A 25,580-nucleotide genomic window follows, 5' to 3' on the forward strand; every position below is an offset into this window, starting at 1 on the left:
TCCTGTACCTCCCTTCCCTCCCCTAGGACCATTTCCCCCCTTTGATTGCTCATTTTGGTGTTTCTTTAAGGGTGAAAGTGGGTTACCTGGGCAGCTGGGTCCTCCTGGCAAGCGGGGGACAGAGGGCGGAACAGGGCTTCCCGGGACCCAGGGGGAGCCCGGATCCAAAGGCCAGCCGGTGAGTGAGCCCCAGGGGAAGCACGTGTTCACACGCTCACATGCACACAAATACTCACCTTCACACGTGCACACACACAGACCCAGAAGCCACTGGCCTGCTCTGTGATGAGGGCAGAGCAAGATCCTCTCTGGGCACCAGATGCCGTGCTGCATCCGCAGAGCGGGGTGGGTGGGAGGAGGCTGAGAAATGAGATTGGAGTGGTCCCTTCAGAATGAGGAGAGGAGAATCACACCCACAACCCTAAATAGCCTTATATCTATTAAAGAAATTGAATCTATAGTTTAAAAAGCTTTCCTCAAAGAATACTCTGGGCTCAGATGACCTCACTGGTGAATTCTAGTGAATGTTTATGGAAGAAATAATACCAATTCTTCATAAACTCTTCCAGAAAATTGAAGAGGAAGGAATACTTCCCAACACGTTCCTTGAAACTAGCGTTACCCTGATGTCAAAGCCAGATAAAGACATTACAAGAAAATGAAACTACAGGGCCAGGCCCGGTGTATAGTGGTTAAGTTCACATGCTCTGCTTTGGTGGCCTGGGGTTCATGGGTTTGGATCCTGGGTGTGGACCTACACACCGCTTATCAAGCCATGCTGTGGCAGCATCCCACATACAGAATAGAGGAAGATTGGCACAGATGTTAGCTCAGCGACAATCTTCCTCAAGCAAAAAAAAAAGAGGAAGATTGGCAACAAATGTTAGCTCAGGGCCAATCTTCCTCACCAAAAAGAGAAAAAAAGAAAACTACAGATGAATATACCTCATAAATGTGCGTACAGACATTCTCAATACTATTTTAGAAAAATGAATCTAAGAATATATAAAAAGGATAGTACATAAAGATCAAGTGAGGTTTATCCCAGGAATGCAAGGAAGGTTTAACATTTGAAAATAAATCAGTATAATTAACCATATTAACAAACTAAAAAAAGAAAACCCATTTGATCCTCTCAGTTGGTGCAGGAAAAGCATTTGACATAATCCGACTCTGTTTCTGATAATTCTCAACAAAGTTGGTATAGAAAAGAAATTCTTCAATTCAGTAAAGGGCATCCATGAAAGACCTATAATTGACCTCATACTTAATAGTGAATAACAGTTTTCTCCCCAAGAGCAGAAACAAGTCAAAGACATCTGTTCTCACCACTTCTATTCAGTATCGTACTGGCAATTCTAGCCAATGCAGTAAGGCAAGAAAAATGAATAAAAGGCACTCATATCAAAAAGGAAGAAGTGAAACTTTCCATTTGTAGATGAAATGATTGTCTATGTAGAAAATCCAATGGAACCTACATTGAAGCTGCTAGAATAAGTGAGTTTGGCAAGAAGGCAGGACACCAGCTCAAGAGGCACAAATGAATTGTATTTCTTTGCACCAGCAACAAGCAGTGGGAATTTGAACTCTGAAAAGCAGTGCTGTTTACAATAGCATAAAAATATGAAATACTCAGAGATACGTGTGACAATAGGTGTGCAAGACACGTGCACTGAGAAGGTACAAAGCATTGCTGGGAGCAAGTGAGGGGGACCTAAAAATGGAGGTTTTCACTCTACTTGTGGGTCAGAAGACTCAATATGGTTACAACGTCAGTTTTCCTCATATTGGTCTATGGATTCAACACAATCCCAGTCAAAATCCCATCAAACTTTTCTTGTAGAAAATAATAAGCTGATTCTAAAATTCATTTGGAAATTCGAAAGACTTAGAATAATCAAAACGACTTGGGAAGAGAAGAGCCCAATTGAACGACTCACAATAGTGGATTTCAAGACTTCATTCGAAGCTACAGCAATCGAGAAAGTATGGTAGTTCCATAAACATACGAATCGATCAAGGCAACAGAACAAAGAATCCGGAAACATATTCACACATATATGGCCAACCGATTTTTGACAAAGGTGCAACAGCATGTTAGTGGATATGGAATAGTCTTTTTTAGCAAATGGCGCCGGAACAATTAGATACCTCATTAATGTACAAAAATGAACACAACATGAACTACACATCTAAATGTAAAACCTAAGACGCTAAAACTTCTAGAAGAAAGCATAGAAGAAAATCTGTGAGACTTGGGTTATCCAAAGATTTCTTAGGTAGGACACCAAAAGTATGATCCACAAAGACAATTTGAAAAATTGGACTTCATCAAAATTTAAGACTTTTGCTCCTCACAGGACACTGTTGAGAGAATGAAAAGATAAGCAATATACTAGGAGAAAGCACAGATCATATTTCTTGTAAAGGATTTATATGTAGAATATACAGAAAACTCTCAAAACTCAATAAGAAAATAAGCAACCCAGTAAACAAATTGGGCAAAAGATTTGAATAGACACTTCAAAGAAGATATGCAGATGGCAAATAAGCACATGAAAAGGAGATCAATGTCATTAGGCAAATGCTCATTAAAACCACAATGAGATGCTACTACACACCTGTTAGAATGGTGAAAATTTTCTTTTCTTTTTCTTTTTTTTTTTTTTTTGGTGAGGAAGATTGGCCCTGATCTTAACATCTATTTCCAATCTTACTCTTTTTGCTAGAGGAAGATTATTGCCGAGCTAACATCTGTGTCAATCTTCCTCTATGTGGGATGCTGGCTCAGCATGGCTTGATGAGCAGTGTGTAGGTCCACACCTGGGATCCAAACCTGCAAACCCTGAGTCACTGAAGCAGAGGGTGTGAACTTACCCACTACGCCACTGGGCTGGTCCCTAGAATGCTGAAAATGTTAAAAGACTACCTATACCAAGTGTTGGCAAGGATGTGGAGCCACTGGAGCTCTCATACTCTGCTAATAGGAATGTAAAATGGTACAACTTTGGCAAACACTTGGGCAGCATCTTTAAAAGTTAAACATACACCTACCACATGGTCCAGACCTCTAGAATTGTTCGCACCTGATGTGAATCTACGCACTCCACAACACGGCCTCTGTGTGACTTTGAGCAAGTTCTTGCATCTCTGAGCCTCCGTTTCTTCCTCTGTGAAGAGGGTGTGTGCACCTCCCTGGGCTGATGGAGGAACCTGCACACCTGGTGGTTCACGCAGAGCACCTGGCACGTGGCTCGCCCTCAGGAATGGGGTTACTGTTATGGGGTCCTTCCTTCATAGAGCCTTTGGGGTCTGCGGGTTGGGAAGAGTCTGCAGATCCTTCCATTCTCTTCCTGGAACACCTAGGCCAGGAGATCCCGAGTGTTCTAGAACGTTCCTCATGGAATCCCTGGGCTGGCCTCCGCTTTCTCATCTGGCAGACGGCACAGGCTCCTGCCCCCTCAGCCAGGCTGACCTGGTGTCTAGTCTAAGCTGTTCCCGTCATCTGATTGCCCGCGGTGGGTGGCCAATGTCCCCGGGAGGCAGCAGGCCTGGGGGTCCTGGGTGACCAGCTAGGCACCCTTGTCCCGGCCCCACTCACCCCCTCTCATCCCTTTCTCCCCTCAGGGTGACTCCGGCGAGATGGGCTTCCCAGGAATGGCCGGCCTCTTCGGACCCAAGGTACCGATTCCCACTCCACCCAGTTCCTGTCGGGGTCCCGTCCACCCACCTACATGGTCATTTATTCATTCAACAAAGATTTCTGGAGCATTTACAATGTGGGCTGGAACACAGGCAGAGTCAAGCTTGAGTATCCTGCCCCGGGTGCTCACAGCCCCGCAGACCTGGGGTCTAAGCCCAGCTCCACAGTTTACCTGCTCTGTGCTGCAGGCAGGTCACTTGGTCTCCAAACCTCAGGTTCCTCGCCTGTGAAATGGGCTTGACAACGGTAGAGGTTTGCTGTAAGACCAGAGGCATATACACCGTGCGGCACCGGGCCTGCGCACTGGTGCTGCTTAATAGCGGTGGACATTTGTTACTCTCCCTGGGGTATCTCTGGGCAGGGAGGGCAAGTTGGCCAGACCCCAGGGGTGGTGGAACTGCTGGCGCCTTTACCAGCGGCCACCCACTCACAGACAGCGCTCCTCTGCCTCCCCAGGGCCCCCCTGGAGACATCGGCTTCAAAGGCATCCAGGGCCCTCGGGGGCCCCCTGGCCTGATGGTGAGTCCCCTCTCTCTCTGTCCCGGCCCAAAGCTGGCCAGCCACCTGCTGGGTGGGGGTGTGTCCTCCTCTTCCTGCTCCTTCAGCCTGGCGCCCCCCTCCGCCCGCAGTCCCCACTCCCTTGTCTATGCCGTGCCTGCCGGCTGGCCACCATCTTACCCCATTGCCTGCTCTCCTGTCTCCACTCTTGGACACCCCCCATCCCCCAAAGCACAGAGGAGGCTCAGGAGACGCATGGCCTGGTGCCTGCTTGAGGAGGTCTCCGTTCTGTTCCCTTGGGACACTCAGGCTGCCCTCGACCCTCCCGCCCCTGTGACTCTATTCCCTGGGCCCTGGGACGAGGACACAGACGCCCTTCTCTCTCCCTTAGGGAAAGGAGGGCATCATCGGGCCCCTTGGAATCCTGGGACCTTCAGGACGCCCGGTACGTGTGCAGGGGGTTGGCCAGACAGACTGCTGGGTTCCCTTTTCTGCCTGGCTCCAGATTGTCTCTGTGACCCAGGGCCGGTCTGAGCCTCAGTTTCCCCATCTGGGAAATGGGGCTTCCTCTCTGAGCCCTCGCTCACTGGGCTGTGGGTTTATTGCAGGGTCCGAAGGGCGACAAAGGCAGCCAAGGGGACTTGGTGAGTGGATGGAGGGACAGTGCTGCTGGGACTGGGGGAGGGATGGACTCTAGGAGTCGGGGGCTTAGCCCGGGTCCCCTAACTCTCTCTCCCCGCTTCTGTCTCCCTCCAGGGATTGCAAGGTCCGAGGGTGAGTGGGCTGGGGTGTGTGGGCTGGGTGGGGGGGGCAGTGGGAGGGGGTAGGGGCACTCTGGATTCCTGGACCTGTCTTCCCACTGGCACCTGTCTCTGCTGGGGGCCCAGTGTCCCAGGGTCTGAAGTTGGCTGGAGAAGGCCTGGGGTTGGGGAGATGGAACAATTTGGACCAGGGCCTCACTGTTTTTCTCTCCCTCCAGGGTCCTCCCGGCCCCCGAGGGCGGCCCGGCCCACCGGTAGGTGACTGTGTGTTTGGCGCCCCTGGGACTGCAGGGTAGGAGGCGGGGTCCTGTGAGGGAGCCCAGGGCTTTGCCAGCAGCCGCTTTTCTTGACCCTGACCTTATAGGACTTGAAAGCTTCTTAGAGCCCATAGACTTCTAGGAGAGTGGAGACCAGCCCCGGTGGGGCCAGGCCTCCGGGAGAGTGCAGACCAGCTTGGGGGGTCCTCTCTAGTCTCCTGGTGGCCCCGGGCCTCCAGCCCCCAGTCCCCATCACATCCTGAGCCAGCCTCTTCTTTTGCAGGGTCCTCCAGGAAGCCCCCTCCACTTTGTAAGTTGGAGAACATTCTCTTTTGCCTCCTTAGGGTAAGGCCTTGCGGGAAGGGGGTGGGTGTTTGGCAGCTGACCTCTCTGGCCATGGTGACTAGAACCCTAAGCTGGGCCCAGGGATGCACGTGTCCTTTGTCACTCCTTACGGGAGCCCTGGACCCAGGAGGACTCTCCAGCCGCTGGGCTCCCGGGTCGTGCCGGTGCACTCTTATAGACCAGCTGCTTGCTGAGGCTCTGAATAGGTTCTGGTACCAATTCCGGGGGCGGTGGGGTCCCCACACCAACAATCAAGTCTCAGGACATCAGCTGGGTGTCCTACAGTTTACAGTTCAACTCAACTCTGACACCACCCGGAGAGGAGAGAGCATCTGAGGGCACGATCGTTAAATCGCGGGCCTTTGGCGATGGATTCAGCCTCCAGACTCTGTCCCCTCCCTGGCGGGAAGTGGGGATGGGTCTGAAAGTTCCAACCCACTAATAACGTCATTGGCTCCCCAGGCTGCCAGCCCCCACCCCAAGGGCTTTCCAAAAATCGCCTCATTAGCATAACAAAAGACACTTCTGTCACTCTCATCACGGGAAATTCCAAGGGTTTACAGGGCTCTGTGCCAGGATCAGGTTCAAAGACCGAATATGTATTTCTTACTATAAATCGCACCATCACGGGGTCCCTCCAGCTCAGATTCTGAGTCCAACGGGGGTCGGGTGAGAGAGCAGATCAGGTCCCTGCGTCCCTGCCTGGTGGGTACCCGGCCCAAGCCCTCTGACGCGTCCGTCCCCATTCACCCCTGCGCCCCCGGCTGGCTGGGAGACTCAGGCCCACTGCGTTCCAGGGAGTGACCAAGGGGACAGAGTGAATGGAGAGGGGCCGTAGGAATCTCTGCTCTTCTTGTCTCAGATTCTTGCCGTCCCTGTCTGTCTGCGTCGCCCACACAAACGTTCCGACAGCCCTGGCCCTCTCTCAGCTCCCTTCCCGGGTCCTTATCAGTAAGAAAGCCGGCTACGGAATGTGAAGAGAGCCAGGAAAAAGCCTTGCCCTCTAAACGACGGAACATTAGAGGATTCTGAATAGTTTGAATGATAATTAATATATCAAGCGCTTGTAATATGCCAGACACCATTAGAAGTGCTTTCCGTGTATTAACTCCCTTCTTCCGACCGCTCTGAGAGAGGTTTATAATTGTGCCCATTGTCAAGATGGGGAAACTGAGGAAAAGGGGAGATTAAGCAGCTTGCCCAGTCAGCAAGATGCAGTCAGGAAGCAGCAAGGCTGAGATTTGAACTTGGGAAGTACCCCTGAACCCCAGCCCTGAAACCCCGTCCTGAGCTCCGCCTGCTGTCACCTTCTCTTCACTGTTTTTGTGGCAAGACTGCAGCTGTGCTTCTGGAAAGCCTGGAGCTAGGGCCCGAGGTGGAAGTGTACGTTAGACAATTGCAGTGCAAGCCGAAGGAGAGACGTGGGGACTGTGGGGGCATAGAGAGAGGGGGCCGCACCCAGCCTGGGGGCAGAAGCATCAGGACAGAGCCCCCATCACAGCTGACTGCTATAGGATGAGGGCAGGGCAGGGTTTCTCAGTTGTGGCACTACCGACATTTGGGACCGGATGATTCTTTGCTGGGAGTGACAGTCCTGGGCATTGCAGGATGTTTAGCAGCATCCCTGGCCTCTACTCACTAGAAGCCAGTACCACCCCTTCCTCCAGTTGTGACAGCCAAGAATGTCTCCAGATATTGCCAAAGGTCCCCTAGGGGGCAACATCGCCCCTGGTTGGGAACCACTGGAAAAGAAGAGCCGGATGGAGCATTGGCGGGAAGGAAGAGTGCTCCAGGCAAAACGGGTGCAGCATGTGCAAAGGCCCTGTGGCTAGTTAGAGCTTGGTGCTTGGGAATGTTGAAGTGTGATAGTGTGTCAGGTGCACAGAGCATCTGTGGGAGAGAAGAGAGGCAGGGTCAATGACCACAGCACTCAGGCTGGGTCTCGTAAAAACATTGAGGAATTTGGACTTAATCTGAAGGGCGATGGAGAGCTATGGAAGTGCCTGGAGAAAGGGATTGAAGGGTCAGCTCTGACTCCCTGCAAGAGGAGGAAGGACTGGGAACTCCAGAGGACATGTGACTTGGCCACACTCTCACCAGGGAAGGGGGGATGGGACAGCTCATGCTCAGACCCTGGGGCTCCTGCCTCGTGCATCTAGGGGGCCCTGGGGAGCCCTGAGGGGCCAGGATACACACCCTGTCTTCTCCTTGCACAGCAACAAGATGACCTTGGGGCAGCTTTCCAGACGTGGATGGACACGAATGGAGCACTGAGAGCAGAGGTACCACCAGGAGCCCTGCCCGCGTGGGATCTTTCCCAGGGAAACGGAAATAATGGCCCGCGTGTGGTCAGCGCCCTCCACGTGGCCCACACGGGGCGTTTCATAGCCGTTGGTGGCATCCCCCAACCACAGGCGCTCGGCATGGAGAGCGGCCAGTCCACCGCCACACGGCCGGTGCGAGCCAGCACGGGGCCAGAAACGGGCCCAGAGCCCTTTTGCTTTCCCGCCAGCCCTCTCAGGGGCTCAGAGCTCTTGCTGGCCTGAGTCAGGAGAGATGCTCATCCAGGCCCAGAGCCCACAGCAGCTTCCCGTGGTTCAGTCCCGCCAGCCTCCAGGAGTAGGAAGCTCACGGTCAGCCCGCACGGCTCTGCTCAGACCCTGGCCTGGGGCCAGCTCAGCTCCAAGACTCCAGGCTGAGAAAGCCCTCGGGTGTCCTCTAGCTGAGCTTCTGTCTGGAGTGCCCTTTGCTGCCTTGATTCCTTCCCGTGACGGGGAACTCACCACCCCCCAGCTCAGACCTCCTATAGACATTCCCATCTATTCCCTGAGCTGCATGCTAGGGAACATTGATGCCGAGTCGCTTCTCTAGGGCTCACAATCCAGGAAAGAGGACAGCATGCAAGGGCCCATTATCTTGCTTCCATCCAGGGAGATCAGAGGAAAGACCTCCACCGACCCCTTCTGGAGGGATTTGGCCCCTCCCCAGGGTCCTGCACACCCTGTCTGCCTCACTCATGGGGGCCTGCCCATCCGGCACTGGGGACCAGGCTGAGCCTTGCTCCTCAAGCCTCTAGACCCCACCCCCCCCCCCCCCCCCCCCCCCCCCCCCCGCTCCATCCCTGGTCCCTACTTCTTTATCCATTACGTGGAGGCGGACCCACCCCTGTCCCACCCATGCCCCTGGGGATGCAGAGATGTCTCCCAAGTAGGGAGAACTTGGGGCTGTGGCAGCTTGGACCTCGGGCCGGGCTGGGACCTCAAGGGGCCGCTGGTCACCTCTCTCCTCACGACAGGGTTACAGCCATCCGGACCGGCTGGTGCTGGACCAGGGCGGGGAGATCTTTAAAACCTTACACTACCTCAGCAACCTCATCCAGAGCATTAAGACGCCCCTGGGCACCAAAGAGAACCCCGCCCGGGTCTGCCGGGACCTCATGGACTGCGAGCAGAAGATGGTGGATGGTATGAGGGCCTGTGGGGTCTGAAGAGAGGGCTTCCTGCCCCGGGGGTGGGGCGGGGCACGGACGGGGGAGCTCTGGAAGGAGCTGGGGGAGATGTAGCATTCAAATCTCAGCTCATCTGGGCCAAGTTTCTGTTGTTGAGGAGATAGGCACGTGGGCAGTCATTTATTCACTCAACAAACAGTCCCTGAGCCTCACAATATGCCAGGCCTTGCACTTGGGGTTATGGGGAAATAGTGGGAAACATAGAAGGAGTGGTTCCACCCTTCCAGAGCCCACAGATCCACGAGCTGGGCACGACCATTTCAGTGCAACGAGACTAGAGTTTTGGCAGAAAAAACCCCTGAGGGACAGGAGGGGACCCGGGGGGGACCCCGTCATGGCTTCCCTGGCAAGCCAGGATTCCGCCCTTCTTGTCTGCACCTCGTCCAGCTCTCCTCTCTCTCTCTGAGCTCATGTGGTGCCGTGGGAGGACCACAAGCTTTGCAGACAGGCAGACCTGAGTCCAGTGTCAGCCCTGCCTCCGACCAGCTCTGTGAGCGGAGTCAAGCCACGGCCCCACCCCCCGAGCCGCTCTTCCCTCCACTGCAAAGGATGGTGGACTAGTGGCCGGTTGTCCCACCCTTTCAGCTGCGGGGCCTTTGGCTCCTTTGGAAGCCCAGTGGGGAAATCAGATGCCAGCAGAGGGGCCAGGCTGATGGGGTGGGAGCCCAGACTCCACCCTCCCCCCGCCAGCCCTAGGAGGATCATTGGCCTTGTGGAGAAACCCTTCAACTAGATGATCCCTAAGACCCTTGGGCAGGCGGCTCAGCCTCTCTCAACCTCAGCTGCTCCCTTTATGAAATGGACACTTCCCAGTAGCAACCTGGGCAAGTACGCAGCCACGTGGCCCCTGTGGGGGCTCTGCCAGTTGTGAGCTCTGCCCAAAGGGTTTCCTGCCATCTCTGTGGCCCGTGGAGTCTCTTTATGCTTCCCCTTCTCCAACTTTGCATCCAGCTGGGGCTCAGTGGGTGACAATGTGCGGGGTCCACCTGCAGAACCAAGCCCTGGGCTCCTCCCCACATACACACCCCTCCCCCACATCCCACGCTGCCTGCAGGTACCTACTGGGTGGATCCAAACCTTGGCTGCTCATCCGACACCATTGAAGTCTCCTGCAACTTCACACATGGTGGACAGACGTGTCTCAAACCCATCACGGCCTCCAAGGTACGTATCTGCTCCCCACCCCCCACCGGCTGGCCGGCTCTACCCCGACCCTGCCCTGGGCCACAGCCCACCCAAGTTTGGAGCCTTGACTGTCTTGCTGCATGGCCTTGGAGAAATCATCTCCTCTTTCGGAACCTCAGTTTCCTCATCTGTAAATTGAGGATAAATTGTTATAAATCTGTGGTTTCCAAACCCTTTCGAGTTGTACAATACTAATATTTCTTTCTTCAAATAGAACTTTCTGCCTAATATCTAAAACAGCCTAGTTGGCCAAGCTGGCCTGGCTTGGAGAACCATGAACCATCAGCACAAAATAAATCTGTGTGATGCTCTCCTGGGACAGGCTGGCGGAGCTGTGTGTGCAAATATTTAATGTTCAAAGCCTGCCTACCCTGTGCCTGTCTCTGGGCTGAGAATTTTAGGTAGCTCAGGGCAACTCAACAGTAAACCAAGGCAGGTGGCAGCAAGGGGGTGTAACCACCCCACCCAGGATACCCCCCCAGGGACTGTGGGTCTGCAGGTGCATGAAGTCCTCCGTGTGGGACGATCCAGGGAGAAGAGCAGCTGTGGCTGCAGGGGTGGTGCGGACCCAGAGTCCCTTTGCATCCCATCCTATCAGCCCCGCTGGGGAGGCTCGAGGAGGTGCCTTGTGATGACCGTGTCTGACCCAGGGTTTGAGAATCTCTAGGCAAGCCAGCAGGGCAACCAGTCTTTGTTGAGTTCCTACCATGTGCCGGGCACCGAGCCAGGTCCTGGGATTCAGCAGGAAACATGGGTCACGGTCCAGCAGGCCCTTTCTCCTCTGTTTCTGAGGTTTGGGGGCCACGTGGCAAACCCGCCCGGCAGAAGAGTGAGGTCACCATTGGCGCCTGGGTTGGCAGCGTGACTGCCCAGCCGGGTGGCCATCCCCATCAGGAACAATGAACCACTGTTGTGTGCCAGTCTCAGCCTATCAATAACCAATGTTGTGGTTGGACTGGCCCTTGTGGTTCTCACTATGATTGCAAGATGCCTTTCAGCAGTAACCATCAGGAAACTTTGAAAAAAATAAAGGTTTCTTATTCATAGGACCTGGGAATTACACAGCACACCTGGGGCCACAAAGTGAGGTCACAGGTAGAGAGAGAGAAAGAGCACAGGCCCGGGGTTCTGCTTTTATTGGGGTTGAGGGCGGGGGCCTAGGGTTTTGCAGGCTCGCTCTTTACTGGTGAATTTAAAACATAAGAGTGGAAATTTAAAGTGCAGGAAGAGAAAAAACAAGTGGCCCAGATGGTGAGTTATTGAAATCAACCAAGATCCCTAAAACAAAGGAGCCTCAGGGTGGGAAGGTGCCTGGCTCTTTTCTAGTCTGTGGCTGGCCATGTGTTTATTCCAGATAGCTCATCTTGAAGTGGACGCCTCTTTGAAATGGACTCCTCAGCAATCAAAGCTTAAATCAAGCACTTACATTACAAAAAAGAGAAAACTCAACTGTCGGGGCTCACGCTACAGTCCACCCTGCGGGGTCGAGGCATCGGAGTCAATGATGAGACACTAACTGCCTGGGTAGCTGACATGCTGAAAGTCAGGGGTAGGGCATGTTGTAACCCAGGAAGTGCACATCTAAATAGGATTATAGTGGCAAATCCTGTAAAAATTATACAGGCAATAGTCTGAAATCTAGTCCATAGCCATAGTCCCAAATTTGAAGAGTCCGACAATGAAACTAAGTCAGTGATCTCAGGGGCCCTAGGAATCTGGTCAAAGTTGTGGGTAATATTGGGAAGTATTTTAACATCTTGGGTCCTCTGGTGTTAGTAAGTTTGAACCCATCCCGAGTCGGTAGATTGCTCCATGTCTCATTGAGCCAGTCTCTTAGCCCTGAGAATGGGTCACTTCAGTTAAAGGGCTGTGTCTCATTTCAGGAGGCAGTGATGTAAGTGGGTTCTCCAAGGTAAGCCTACATGGTGCAGGTAATCAAGTATTTAATAAGAGGCATTTCTATGGAAACAAAAGGAAACAAGCCCCAAAGGTTAATGATGGGAGCAGATTATAATCCCAGTTTCTGAGTTCTGAAGGCAGCCATTTGAGAAGATTTCTAGATGTTGGGCTCAAAGCATCTTCGGATGGAGTGAGGGCAGTCAGTGGCAATTGATAGATTTTCCTGGTCTACAGTTCGAATGTCTCTGGTGATCTTTCTGAGCGGCCCACCTGGCAACAGGCATGAAGATTATCATGTGTGAGCTGTTGTGGTGATTTCTCTGATGTTTCTATCAAGTTGTCCCACTTTAGCTTGCACAGCTTAGGGAAAAGGGCAATTTTAGTTCTCAATGATTCCAGGTCAGAAGGGTGGGAGAAAAATTGGAAACATTAATTCTTAGAGCTGTAACCAATATTGGAGGAAATGAGAATTCACCATCCAGTTCAGTTTACGGGTAGAAAACAAAACAAAGATAACTAACAGAACTAGAATCTAATATCCACAAGGGTGTATTATAGTTTCCATTGAAATACAATTTTTCTCTCTACAATCGCCCCCATTTCTTTGAAGATAACCACAGTAAGATGAATTTGCTTACAAATTACGTTTAGTTTCAATAAACTTGGCCTGATTATTACGTAAGGACAGCAGGAATAGCGATTGATGATGCAAGCTCTTTTAAGTCTGCTTTGCTGGAACCTTTCTTAAGGAATCTCAGATTCACTTTGAAAAGCCTCTTTGAGGCTAGGAAGCCTGGCCAAGAACTCATCATCAGACTTTGCCTGGAATACCTATAGATTTGAGAGAATTCTTCTCTTCTCGAGGTTCCCAAAATATCCTGGGGTTCCTGGGCCTGCCAGGAAGTGACCTTCCTTACTCACCTGGAAAGGCTGCTGGGAACCCTGTAAGTGAGGTATAAGGCTGATTTTTCCAAGAGGGCTTTATTGGCTCCATATAGTCAACCTTCATTCCTTAAAGCTGTCTGGTCATAGCTGAGTCTATGTATGTCTCTCTCAAATATGACTTTCTGGTCAAAGCTTTGGTAATATAACCAATGTTTCCAATAGCATCCTGTTACAAGGAGAATACAGATTCTTATTGAATTTATGCAAATAACTAAATTGCCATGAGAATAAGAATACTCACTGAGAGCTTCCAAATCCTGGAGGGATAAGGTAGGGAGAAAGAGTAATTGTTTCATCTTTGTCCACAAAGGTATTCTTTACCAAATTGCTGTAAGTCATAGCCAGCTTAAGAAAAGTGTTTCCTTAAGTCTGGAAAACAAAAGATTAAAGAACCAGCAATGTTTCAAACAGAAGTATATAAAAAAATTATAATCATCCTCATCGGTTCATTCAGTTCCTGTGTAACAAATTCTTGATCTTTTTTTTTCAGCAGTTTTTTAAATCCAATTTGTCCTTAGAATTCTGTAAATTCTTACCAGTTTCAGTATGATCTGAAAGTGATCAGAAACCTGTACTTGTCAGAGTCCTTTCCATGAACCTCCTTGAAGAGATGGCTGCAAAAGTGTCCGAGTAAAACAATAACTGTCTGTAAAAGACAAAAGACTTAAAAACGCCCATGGTTAAGATCTGATGAGAGTTCATTAGGATGCAATTGACAAGGAAGTTTGGGCTATTTCTGTGACACACATTTTAATATAATAACTGGAATTATGACTGATAACATTACATATCAGACTTTTAGGAATTTCATATAATTTCTGGAACACTTATATTAATAATGTATATTCATACAAGGATATCCATAAAGAAGGTCTAGCATTATTTATTTCTTATTATCAAATAAGCCTAATTAGTTTAATGCCTCCCTTTTTACAAGGGAGAGAACAAATCTTTTGAGATGTTCCAGGGCCCCTCTGGAAGATCATGAAGTTACTTCCAGGTCAAGAAGACTTCACTTAGAATTTGATTTGGGGAAGTTTGTCAAAAATATCAAAGATTTTGAACACTTGACTGAATAAGATCACAGATCATTATGAAACTGTACTTAATTATCTACTTAACCAAAATGACAAAAGATTTTAAAGATGAATAGAGAAGGTTACATATTTGTGAGCAAAACTTAGCTCTTTTAATGTTGAGAAAACTCAATTTTCTTCATAAAGACCTGATTAAGATAACATGAAGCATAGGAAATTATTTTGATAAAACACAAAGTCTTTGCTTTCTAGCCAGATTACTCAAAAGGCAAAGAAAAGCCTTAAAGCCTTTCATAATCTCTTATCAGGAGCAGACCAATATGCCAAGAAAACATTGTCCTTTTATGAGATGAAAGAAAGTTATGTAAGCATATTATTGAATTAAAACTTATTAAAAAAAATTCAGTTATAATAATAATCCAATTCTAGCAAACTGGACCAGACAAAGTAATATTCTCTCTCTTTTTCATTCTCTCTTTTCCTAACTTTCTATACCATTTTTTCCTTTATTTTCCACTTTCCCATTCTGAAATAACCAGTTTTACTTTAGGACAAATTTATTTTCTTTTCCCTTAACAAAAATGCATCTCCATACCTCATACTTTTTCTTTTGCCCCAAAACACATCCTACCTTCCTTGCATACAGAGACGTGTGCCTTATTATTTCTAGTAGTTTTAATTACATACATTAATTAGAATTCTTAACCCTTAGAAACTTTCATTTCTAGTGAAAACTAAGAAGCAGTCACGAACTGTCAGTTACACCAGCGTTCTTTAAATTGTCAAATTTATGAATACATTTCATAATTTCTAGAAACATACATTTTCTCATAGCATAATTGTTCAGTGTGGCACAAGATGTGTTTATTAACAGACCCAAATTTCTTTAGTTACACTGTAATAAGAGGTCAAAAGTAGGTAAACTTAGACTTGTTTAGCAATTAATGTTTCAGTATTTTATCTTATTTGGAAATGATCTAGACATTCAATTCCTTATAAATCCCATCATTTAATTTAACTTAGGAAAATTCTAAGGGTGGAAGCTACCAAAGATGTTGGAAACTATTTTTAAGTAAACATAACACATAATTCTTGCTGTAAAATTCACCTAAACTCTTATTCCACTTACATCTGTCTAAATCACTTTCTCCCAAAAATTATGCTAAGATTACCCACAAAACTTCATTGGACAGTAGACAAAGTCAGCCATCATCCCAAGCCACTTTTTTCACCGAAAAATTTTGTAATCAAGACAGTATGAATTTGTTTGGCTAGTAAACCCAGGTAGAATAAAAACTGTTTATCTGCATTATATTTAACGATGATAACTCTGAAGGCATACCTGTTTTAAAGAAACCGAACTTAAACTAGCTTTTATTTACCAACGATTATCCCAGATCCTGTGAACTTGAAAAATATTTGAATTAGCTTCTGTATTTCTGAGTTTTAGGAATACTTCATTCATAAACACTTATTTGTAAGCCAATTAAATAGAGCTCCCTTACAAATTAATTTTGGCAAAGCATCTGGAGGTAGAGAGACAGAGAAAAAAATCACACATACGTAACATACATCCAGAGACAAACATATACTCACAGCCGAACACAGAGACCCTGTAGCTTCTGTTGCAAAATTTTAGCTGTGAATCAGGTACAGCAACATAAAACTCACTAGTTTATGAGTAATATTGGGCTCCAAATTGTGTCTGGCGGATGGAAGAAGTTATGGTTACCCACTCCGATAACTAAATCTTCTTAATATTTGTGGAGAAAACTTTTTTCTTTTTCTTTTTTGAGGAAGATTAGCCCGGAGCTAGCATTCACTGCCAATCCTCCTCTTTTTGCTGAGGAAGACTGGCCCTGAGCTAACATCCATGCCCAACTTCCTCTACTTTATATGTGGGATGCCTACCACAGCATGGCTTTTGCCGAGTGGTGCCATGTCCACACCCGAGATCCAAACCAGCCAACCCCAGGCCACGGAGAAGCAGAACATGCGAACTTATCCACTGTGCCACCGGGCCAGCCCCTGGAGAAGACTTTGAAGATTTGTATTTGTCCTTGACAAGTTATCTTAAGGAGGCTGTGAGCTAGATTGGGGGCAAGAGAGCTTTTATATTTCAAAAGGCTTCTTCCCGCCCTTTTTTTCCTTCAGTCCCAGGTGGTTGTGGGCAGAGTTTTTGTTACCTCCTGGGGTGTTTGCATTTCAAAGACATGGCCAGATTTACATCTTCACGGGAGAGAGAAAGGATCTAAGTTTTCTGCGAGGACTTTTAGCCCAGGTTGTATGGTTTCGGCAGCCCCAATAAAATGTAGTGGTGCAGCCCCGTGATTGGGTGGAGCGCCCTGTAAAAACAATTCTTTGGACTCAGGCTCACATGGGGCTTCTTTGGAGCTGGAAATGAAGAGCAGGCCGTTTGGGTCATTATGGTCGTGGAAATGATAAACTCCTTGGGTTGTGCCAATTCTGTGCAACTGGAGATAGTCCTCATCTTGATGTTTTCTTTCACTGTGAGCCTTAGCGATCTTCACTGTGATGGAAGGGTGGACATGGCGCCAGGCAGTAAACGTCCAAGTCAGAAGAGGAGGGGCCAGGCTGGCCGGGTGGTGCAGCAGTTAAGTGCGCATGTCCCACTTCGGTGGCCCGGGGTTCGCCAGTTGGGATCCTGGGTGCAGACATGGCACCGCTTCGCAAGCCATGCTGTGGTAGGCATCCCACATATAAAAGTGGAGGAAGATGGGCAGAGATGTTAGCTCAGGGCCAGTCTTCCTCAGCAAAAAAGAGGAGGATTGGCAGCAGATGTTAGCTCAGGGCTAATCTTCCTCAAAAAAAAAAAAAGAAGAAGAAGAGCAAGGGCCCTGGTACAAATATCGGGGTTCTAGGGACCTTTGCCTTCCCTTTTCTATCTTCCTCCTCCCTGGAGGCCTCGATAACCCTGTCAGCTTTCCCCTTGGTGGCAGGGACACCTTGTGGGACACATTTCTTAGTCCCGCCCTATTCAGGAGAAAGCCGAGGGGCCTCAGGGTCTGTGGTGTCTCGGAGGAAGCGAGCATATAGCCAGGATGGATCTTTCAGAAAGCTGTGGACTTCAGGGTCTTCAGAGACAAATTGGCCAGTTGACATTTCGGCAGCCCTGAGTAACAATTCAGTGCCCATTCCAAAAAAAAAACCAAGGAATAAACCAAAAACCCCAAAATAGCCAGTTAGCCCCCCTCTCTCCTTCCTGCTGCGTAAAATCTTTAAGAAAGGTTTGAATTTTAGTTAAGGTATAGTTTTTAAATCTCAGTTTCTACTTCTTGCTTTTTTTCTTTTTCTTTTTTTTTTTTTTGGAGGAAGATTAGCCCTCAGCTAACTACTGCCAGTCCTCCTCTTTTTGCTGAGGAAGCCTGGCTCTGAGCTAACATCCGTGCCCATCTTCCTCTAGTTTATACGTGGGACGCCTACCACAGCATGGCTGCCAAGCAGTGCCATGTCCGCACCCGGGATCCGAACCAGCGAACCCCGGGCCGCCGAGAAGCGGAACGTGCGAACTTAACCGCTGCGCCACCGGGCCAGCCCCAACTTCTTGCTTTTTTTCTTGTTACCTTAATCTTGTGTGTTGTGACTGGAAGTTTTTAGATGACATCGCTGTGAACCCTCTTCCTGGGTGGCTGCTTTCCTTTCAGGATTTTCTCAAGAGATCTCTCTAAGCTTGGTCTGCTTCCACTAGCATGATGTGTGCAGAGACTTTGGGAAAAGCCCTCAGGCCTCCGGAGCGTCACTCCAGAGTCTCGGCATGGTGGTTATGCCATGGCACTGAGCAAGCCTAGGGAGCTTCCTTGGGGTTTTGCATTTGTCAAGTAGCTGGTTTGCCTCCTCAGGGTTCTTAGGAGGCACTGGCACCAGAGGTTCACGACATTTATATTTGTCCATTAATTTTTTTAGTGACATCACACCTGGGATTGGACCCATAATATCCCCCTAGGTCAGGGGGTGAACAGCGAAGCAGTGGGTGAAGTGGCGGCTCAGAGACCACAGGCTTCTGTTATATTTTCCTCTGCTGGTGCCATTGGTTTCTGGTTGCAAGGCTATTTCACTCTTCTGCGTTAGGACACATAGTCCTGGCACGACCTGCTGACTCAGTGGTTGCAGGCATAGGTCTGCCATCCTCCTCACCTATGGGAATCTCTTTGTCGTGCCTTTAGCTCAGAGCCTCTCCTTGGATGACGATAATAGCCTTGTGATCCAGTCCACCCTCCTTAGCTCTCCTTGGCCTTGAGGCATGGAGGAACCTTACATACATTAAGGCCTTTGTAATTAGTGGTCTAATCGTCTTGCTAGACGATATGGCCTTGATCAGGCTGCTCTCACGAGATCACTGGGTTATTACGGCAGCTGTGACCTTTTGGGTTGGATCCCCACAGGAAGCACATGACAGAGGTAATACGTGAAAGCATGCAGTGGTATGACAGACCTCAGGAAGTGGCGCTCCCTTCCCAGATGGTGTTACCCACCTGAGTTAGGTGGTTAGGAAGCAAGCTGCAGGCAAAGGGCATTCCCCTTGGTTCATTGCAAGGGCAGTCACGCGGTCCTGCCAACTGCGCCAGTTGTTCTGTGCTGGTCTCAGCCTATGCACATCCTACGGCTGGACTCTTGCTTGTGGTTCTTACCAGGAGTCCAAGATGCTCTTCAGCAGTTACCATCAGGAAACTTTGAAAAACTAAAGGTTTCTTACTTACAGGACCTGCAAATTACATAGCACACCTGGGGCCACACAGTGAGGTCTCAGGTAGAGAGAGAAAGGGCACATGGGCCTGGGGTTCTGCTTTTATTAGGGTCAAGGGTGGTGGCCTAGGGTTTCATGGGCTCGTGAATTTAAAAACGTAAGAGCGGGAATTTAAAGCACGAGCAGAGAAAAAAACAAGTGGCCTAAATGGTCAGTTATCGAAATCAACCAAGACCTAAAACAAAGGAGGCTTGGTGGCGGGAGGTGGCCTGGCTCTTTATCTGGTCATGTGGCCGGCTGTGTGTTTATTCCAGATCACCGTCTTTGAAGTGAATGCCTCAGCAATCAAAACTTAAGTCAGGCACCTGCATTACAAAAAAGAGAAAACCCAACTGTCAGGGCTCCCATGACAACCCCTGAAGCCACCATGCCATCCTATTTGTTGTCAGGTCTGCCATTTCCAGCAGCACCCACCCCACCCCACCCCACCCCACTCCACTGGAATCTTGGGACTTAGGAGGGACAGAAAGTCACTTCTCATTTCCTCTGCACTCCAACGGCCTCTCAATCTTGGGCAAGACCCTCATCTTCTCTGGGCCTCTGGATCCCAGCTCAGCTCCAAAGACCCCTCCATACACTAGGGAGGATCAGATGACACCAGGACCCTTGCAGCCCTGGCCCCAGGGTCAGACAGACCTCGGTCCTTTCCCTTCCTTGTTACCCTTTGGCTGTGAGACTGGCTCACACAGACCTCAATTTCCATATCTTTCAAGTGGGCACCCATCTGGGAGCATGCTTGGGAAATGCCTGCCAGGAGACCACTCATCCCCACGCTATCCAGAGAAAGGCGAGGAAGGTAGGCAGCCAAGCCTGACCCGGTCTTGTGGCTTGTTTCTTCCCCAGGTCGAGTTTGCCGTCAGCCGGGTCCAGATGAATTTTCTGCACCTCCTTAGCTCTGAGGTGACGCAGCATATCACCATCCACTGCCTTAACATGACCGTGTGGCAGGAGAGCACCGGACAGACCCCAGCCAAGCAGGCCGTGCGCTTCCGGGCCTGGAACGGGCAAATCTTTGAAGCCGGGGGTCAGTTCAGGCCGGAGGTGTCCGTGGATGGCTGCAAGGTAACTCTGGGAGCCCCTCACAGACCCCTCATGCAGAACAAGTGGAAAAATTTATTTTTATTATAAAGTTACATGTGACAATTTTATACTATGTTAGTATGATCTGTATAATTTTTATCTTTATGCGGTAATTTTATCATGACAGCCTCATAAGATTGTTTTTATTCACTTTCCTCTCTGGGAACCTTCTGAGGGAAGATCTGGGCTCGTAAAAGCCAACCGGCTGGTAAATGCTATACTTATTTGCAAGGCTGCCTATAGGCGGTTGTATTTCTACTATTCTCTCTATCCCCGCTCTGATCAGGCTAATTTCGTCTCTTAAGATTTTCGGTCATTTTCAGATATCTAAAACAGGTGGGTTGTTGGGGGAGAGGGAGACAGAAAGTTGCCCCCAAAAACGGGTTCACAAAATTAAACAAAACTGGTAATACGCAATGTTAGTGAGGATGTGGGGAAACTGACACTCTCACACAAAGCTATTTAGAAAAAAGAAATAGGCAGAGACATTGGGACAGCAGCTCGATATATATCCAGAGCCTTGGAAATGTACCTATCTTTTGATCCCGCAATTCTTCTAGAATTTGATCTTGGGAAGTAACTAAGAACGTGCACAAAGGTTTAGCTACAATGATGTTCATTACAGCATCAGTTACAAGAAAAAAAATTAGAAGCAATCTAAATGGACAAAGACAGGTCGTCACGATAGTGAAATACCCCATGACGATTAAAAATTGTGAGGACAGGTGATGGGGAAATGCACATGATACAGGATGAGGACCCTGATGGATACATGCGTCCTCTTTTCCATCGACCCTCAGGTCCAGGATGGCCGCTGGCATCAGACGCTCTTCACCTTCCGGACCCAGGACCCCCAGCAGCTGCCCATTGTCGGCGTGGACAACCTCCCTCCTGCCTCATCTGGGAAGCAGTACCGCCTCGAAGTTGGACCTGCCTGCTTCCTCTGACCTCTGACCTCCTGGCTCCTCTAGGCCTCGTGGGGGAGGGAAGAGGAAGAGGCTGCAAAGGGAGGGTACCTAGGGGCGGGTGAGCCCAGGAGAGGTAGCTCCCCCGCCCCGGCATCCTTGGGCAGGCCCCAGCTGTTGTCTGCCCAGTAGAAGTGGCCTGGGCAGGGGGAGGGGTGGGTGGGTAGCAGGGCCCCGGGTGACGTTGGGAACAGTGGATCCCAGCTTAACCCCAAAGACCAACCAAAGAGCCAGCCAGAGCAAGCTGGGCCTGCAACCCGCCTGAGCCCCGCGGCCTGTCTCCCAGCTCTGCGGCCACCCCCTTCTCTCCCAGCTTCCTGCCCAAAGAGCCCCACGTTCCAGCTCGAGGGAAGGGGGCGTCTCGTCCGCTGGTCCCTGTGGGGGCGCTTTGATGTGCAATATTAGAGAGGAGACATGAAAAAGGAGAAAAGGAAAGAAAGAAGTATATATATTCTATTTAAACAAACACAAAGGAGGTGCGTTCCTATTTTTTTCACCAGAGAAACAGGTGAGAGAGAGAATGAACAGCCAGAGGGTGGGAAGCGGCGGGGGCGAAGCGAGATCCTCGGAGCTGGGGGGCCACGCGTGCTACCTCCCACTGTGAAACCCCTGGTGCTCGCAATTGTCTCGTAGCGTTTGTGATTTTTTTAAGGAAAAAAAAAAACCTATTTAAGATTCTGAAGGTGCTAGCATTTTTGCCACAGACTTTGAAGCAACACGTTGATGTGGGGTTATCAGCCACATTTTTCTCTCTCCTCCAAATGACCAAGTTTGGGGACGTTTTCGATTTTCCTGCCATCACCCTTGTGCTCATCAGGTAATCTGCTAAGGAGGGGAAAAAAAAAAAAAAAAGGAAAAAGAAAAAAAAAAAAAGCAAAGCAAAAAAATACCAAAAAAAACTACCAGAAACAGAAGTAGAAGGATTTTACCTTTTAACTTATAGACGTTGAAACGTTTGTCGTCTTGAAGGCAGGGGGTGGTCTGAGCTTGAAGCATTGTGACTTGGCCTTTCACGGCCCTGCAAGGAAGTCAGGCTTGTCTTGGAGGGAGCGATCGAGACTGGAGAATCCTGGGAGAAGTCTTGACCTTGAGGAAACCAGTGAGCAGAGTTGGGTCAGGGCTGGCCTTGGAGGTGGAATAGAAATATGGAACCGTCTCCCGGAGCCGCATACCATCCCCCAAGGTCCTCCCATCCAGGAGCTCGTCCTTCCAAGATGCAATCATCACTCTTGCTTTTTCGTTGTCATTAAATTCTGTAGAAACCCAGCGTCATTAGCTGCCAATGTAAACGTGGGCTGAGAAACAGTAATTATGGGAATCTCGGAGTTCAGCATCATAGCGGTCCTCAGTGTCGTCTGAATTGTCCTGTCTCAGCGAACCAGTCAACATCCAGGTTGATTTTGAGATGATTTTAACTATGGAATTATTTTTATAGAAGGGGAAATTTTATGTGAAAGCCTATTTGTGTCTTTTTTTTTTTTTCTAAAGTTGTGTCTTTGGGAATTGGATTTGATTTTCATTATTTAATACCTCACTCTGGCCCACCCTCCCCACCGGACACTTCCTGTCTCCTCGCCCTCCTGCCCCAGCCCGGATGCTCCCCGTGGAAGTGCGTTTTGGTAGCAGCTCGGGCCTCATCTCAGTGCTCGGTGTCCGCACGCCGCCAGTCTCAACCTGGCCTCTGTCTCGTTCTTGGGTTTTTCTGCTGTCCTCGTTGATGTCTCTGTCCACGTCAGTGTGTTAAAAGCCCAGTGGGTTCCATTTCTCCTTTTCCCTTCTGGATTTTAAATAAATATTTAAAACTGAGGCAATGGAATGATGCATCTGTGGCCGTGTGCTTCTTTGAAAAGCCGGGCGGGAGGTTTCTGGCAGGGCTGGGGGCCCGGGAGACGATGCTCGGAGGATGCCCTGCTTAGGCGGCTTCTCCCAAAGGAGCAAAAGACAGGGAGAGATATGGTGCCTGTGGTGGGGGGGGGGGAGCTAAAAATTAGGGGGTCCAGGACCCATAGTGTATTGGTTTCTTAGGGATGCTGTAACTATACCACCAACCTCGTGGCTTAAGACAACAGAAATGCATTGCCTTTTTTTTTTATTTTGAGGAAGATTAGCACTGAGCTAACATCTGCCGCCAATTCTCCTCTTTTTTGCTGAGGAAGACTGGTCCTGAGCTAACAGCCATGTCCATCTCCCTCTATTTTATATGTGGGACACCTGCCTCAGCATGGCTTGCCAAGTGGTGTGTAGGTCCACGCCTGGGATCCGAACCGGTAAACCCTGGGCTGATGAAGTAGAATGAGCGAACTTAACTGCTGCTCCACCTGGCCGGCCCCAGACATGCATTCTTTCCTGGCCCTGGAGGCTGGAAGTCTGAAATCAAAGTGTTGGCAGGGCCATGATCCATCTGACGCCTCTGGGGAGGTTCCTTACTTGGTCCAGCTCCTGGTGGCCCCAGGCCTTCCTTGGCTTGTGGCTGCAGCCCCTCCGTCTCTGCCTCTGTAGTCTCATGACCTTCTCCCTGTGTGTCTCTGTTTGGCATCCTTCTAGAAGGACACCAGTCATACTGGAGGAGGGCCCACCCTCAAGACCCCATCTTAACTTGATTACATCTGCAAAGACCCCCTTTCCAACTAAAGCCACACTCACAGGTCACCAGGCTAGGACTTCAGCATATCTTTCTGGGGGACACAATTCAACCCCTAACACACAGGGAGGAGGATATGGAGCAACTCCTTTTTTTTTTTATCATGGCAAAATACACCTCACATAAAACTTACCTTCACAATGTTGTCCCACCGTCACGACTATCTAGTTTCAGAACATATTCATCACCCCTAAAGGTGGCTCCACACCCATGAAGCGGTCCCCCCAGCCTCCCTTTAAAAACCACAAATCTGCTCCCATCTGTGGCTCTGCCTACGGTGGATATTTCATATAAATGGAATCCTACAATATAAGACATTTTGTGATGGATTTCTTTCATTTAGCATCATGTTTTCAAGGCTCATCCCTTTGGGGCATGTGTCAGTGCTTCATCCCTTTTTATGGCTGAGTAATATTCCACTGCAGTGGCTAGACCACATTGCTTTATCCATTCGTCCATTGATGGACATTTGGCTTGTCTCCATCTTTTGGCAATTGTGAATCGTGCTTCAGGTTGAGCAATTCTTAACCTGTGAGATTCTTGAGAGAGGCCACACCATCACTTGCCTTAGAAGACGTGAGGGAGAGTCTGGGAAACAGCCAGATTTATCAAATAAAATTACAGGACACCCAGATAAATTTGGATTTCGGATAAATAGTATGTACGTTTTTTTAGCATAAGTATATCCCATTCAATCTTGGGGACGTACTTATACCTATTGGGCCTGGAACCCCTATTTTCTGAACCTGGGTTCAGAGTTCTTTCTTCCTTAGCTTCTTCCTCCTTCCCTGGGACCTTAGATGAATCAGAACTTTTCTGCTCTTCTCATTTAGGAAAAAACCAAATCACAAGTAGTTGAGTTTGTATCCATGATTTTATGTTTTAAAAATTTTCTCTAGGTTTCCAGATCATCAGTCTACTTACAGCTCGGTCTTCTCTGCCCTCCCATCCCACAACTACCCCCGGGCCATGAGCACCAGGAGCTGCTGTCCTGGCCTGGCCCCCAGAGTCCTGTCCACACAGCCCAGGATTCATGGTCCAGAAGGACCTGGTGATTCCCAGGTCCCAAGTATGCCCTCTCACTTCACTCAGAGGGCAGCTGAAGCCCAGGGATGTGCCTGAGGTCCCCGGGTGAGACCGAGCTGCCATTCAAACCCCAGACTGCAGAGGGCACTGTCACATGCATTAGACCAGCGGCTCGTTGTGGTCCCTGGAATTTGCAGAAGCCACACACCTGGGAGATGGCTACAGAGGCACATTTTTTGGCCCCATCCCAAACCTACTGCATCACAAACCCCGAGGTGGGGCCCAGCAATCTATGTTTTAAGAAGCCTTCCTGGAGATTCCATGCAAGCTCACGTCCCAAGAATCATGGCCCTGCACTGTTTCCTAAATCTGGAAAACGGATTTCCAGCACTGGAGGAAAAAAACCTTGGAAATGAGATAAGAATGGTCTTTTCGTTTCTTTGACTGCCAAGTAAAAGAAATTGAGACAGAGTGGCCTATTTCCTGAGATCTGCCATATATGGTCACCCCCTGAGCGTGCCCAGCTGTTCCATCACACTTCCCATTTTGCAGATGGGAAAGCTCAGTCACTTTACTGTCTGTTTTCCCCGTAGAAAGCTCCGTGAGGGCAGGGGATGGACCCTGTTCTCTGCTGTAGCACAGAGCTCAGCATGTCGTAGGCACTCCGACTTTTTAAGCCACTGCTCACAGGAAGTGTCATCTTCATTGCCTCGACATGCATTTACCAGCAGCGCCTTCCCTGCATAAAGCTGCGGGTGGGCGCTGGAGTCACAGAGACAGGTCTGACAGCGTGTCTGAGGGGCTCTGAGTCTGGTGGAGGCAGCTGGAGGAGCTGGACCTTGTGTGGTCAAGGGTTAGGAAGGCGGGGAGCAGGAGGCCAGGTGTAGGGGGGCAGGGGAGCAAAAAGTGGCACAGCTGATGCAATCTTGGCACAGGGAGGATAGTCACAAGGTGACACGGATGGA

At 49.3% G+C, this 25,580-nt stretch overlaps 1 protein-coding gene across 5 annotated transcripts in view; it reads left to right on the forward strand.

Moving 5' to 3' along the window:
* Positions 1-22,764, forward strand: part of COL27A1 (collagen type XXVII alpha 1 chain) — a 144,235-nt gene extending 121,471 nt beyond the window's left edge. For all 5 annotated transcript variants that reach the window (XM_023628722.2, XM_023628721.2, XM_023628725.2 and 2 more), the window contains 13 exons: positions 71-178; positions 3,628-3,681; positions 4,160-4,222; positions 4,593-4,646; positions 4,810-4,845; positions 4,958-4,975; positions 5,181-5,216; positions 5,503-5,529; positions 7,781-7,846; positions 8,860-9,028; positions 10,127-10,236; positions 19,747-19,965; positions 20,784-22,764. In XM_023628722.2, the coding sequence (XP_023484490.1) occupies positions 71-178; positions 3,628-3,681; positions 4,160-4,222; positions 4,593-4,646; positions 4,810-4,845; positions 4,958-4,975; positions 5,181-5,216; positions 5,503-5,529; positions 7,781-7,846; positions 8,860-9,028; positions 10,127-10,236; positions 19,747-19,965; positions 20,784-20,930 (1,107 nt within the window). In that variant the 3' untranslated portion in view covers positions 20,931-22,764. The remainder of the gene's footprint in view (positions 1-70; positions 179-3,627; positions 3,682-4,159; positions 4,223-4,592; positions 4,647-4,809; positions 4,846-4,957; positions 4,976-5,180; positions 5,217-5,502; positions 5,530-7,780; positions 7,847-8,859; positions 9,029-10,126; positions 10,237-19,746; positions 19,966-20,783) is intronic.
* The last annotated feature ends 2,816 nt before the right edge of the window (positions 22,765-25,580 follow it).

The sequence above is a fragment of the Equus caballus genome, chromosome 25 (genome assembly GCF_041296265.1).
Source record: "Equus caballus isolate H_3958 breed thoroughbred chromosome 25, TB-T2T, whole genome shotgun sequence".
In the NCBI taxonomy this organism is placed as follows: Eukaryota; Metazoa; Chordata; class Mammalia; order Perissodactyla; family Equidae; genus Equus; species Equus caballus.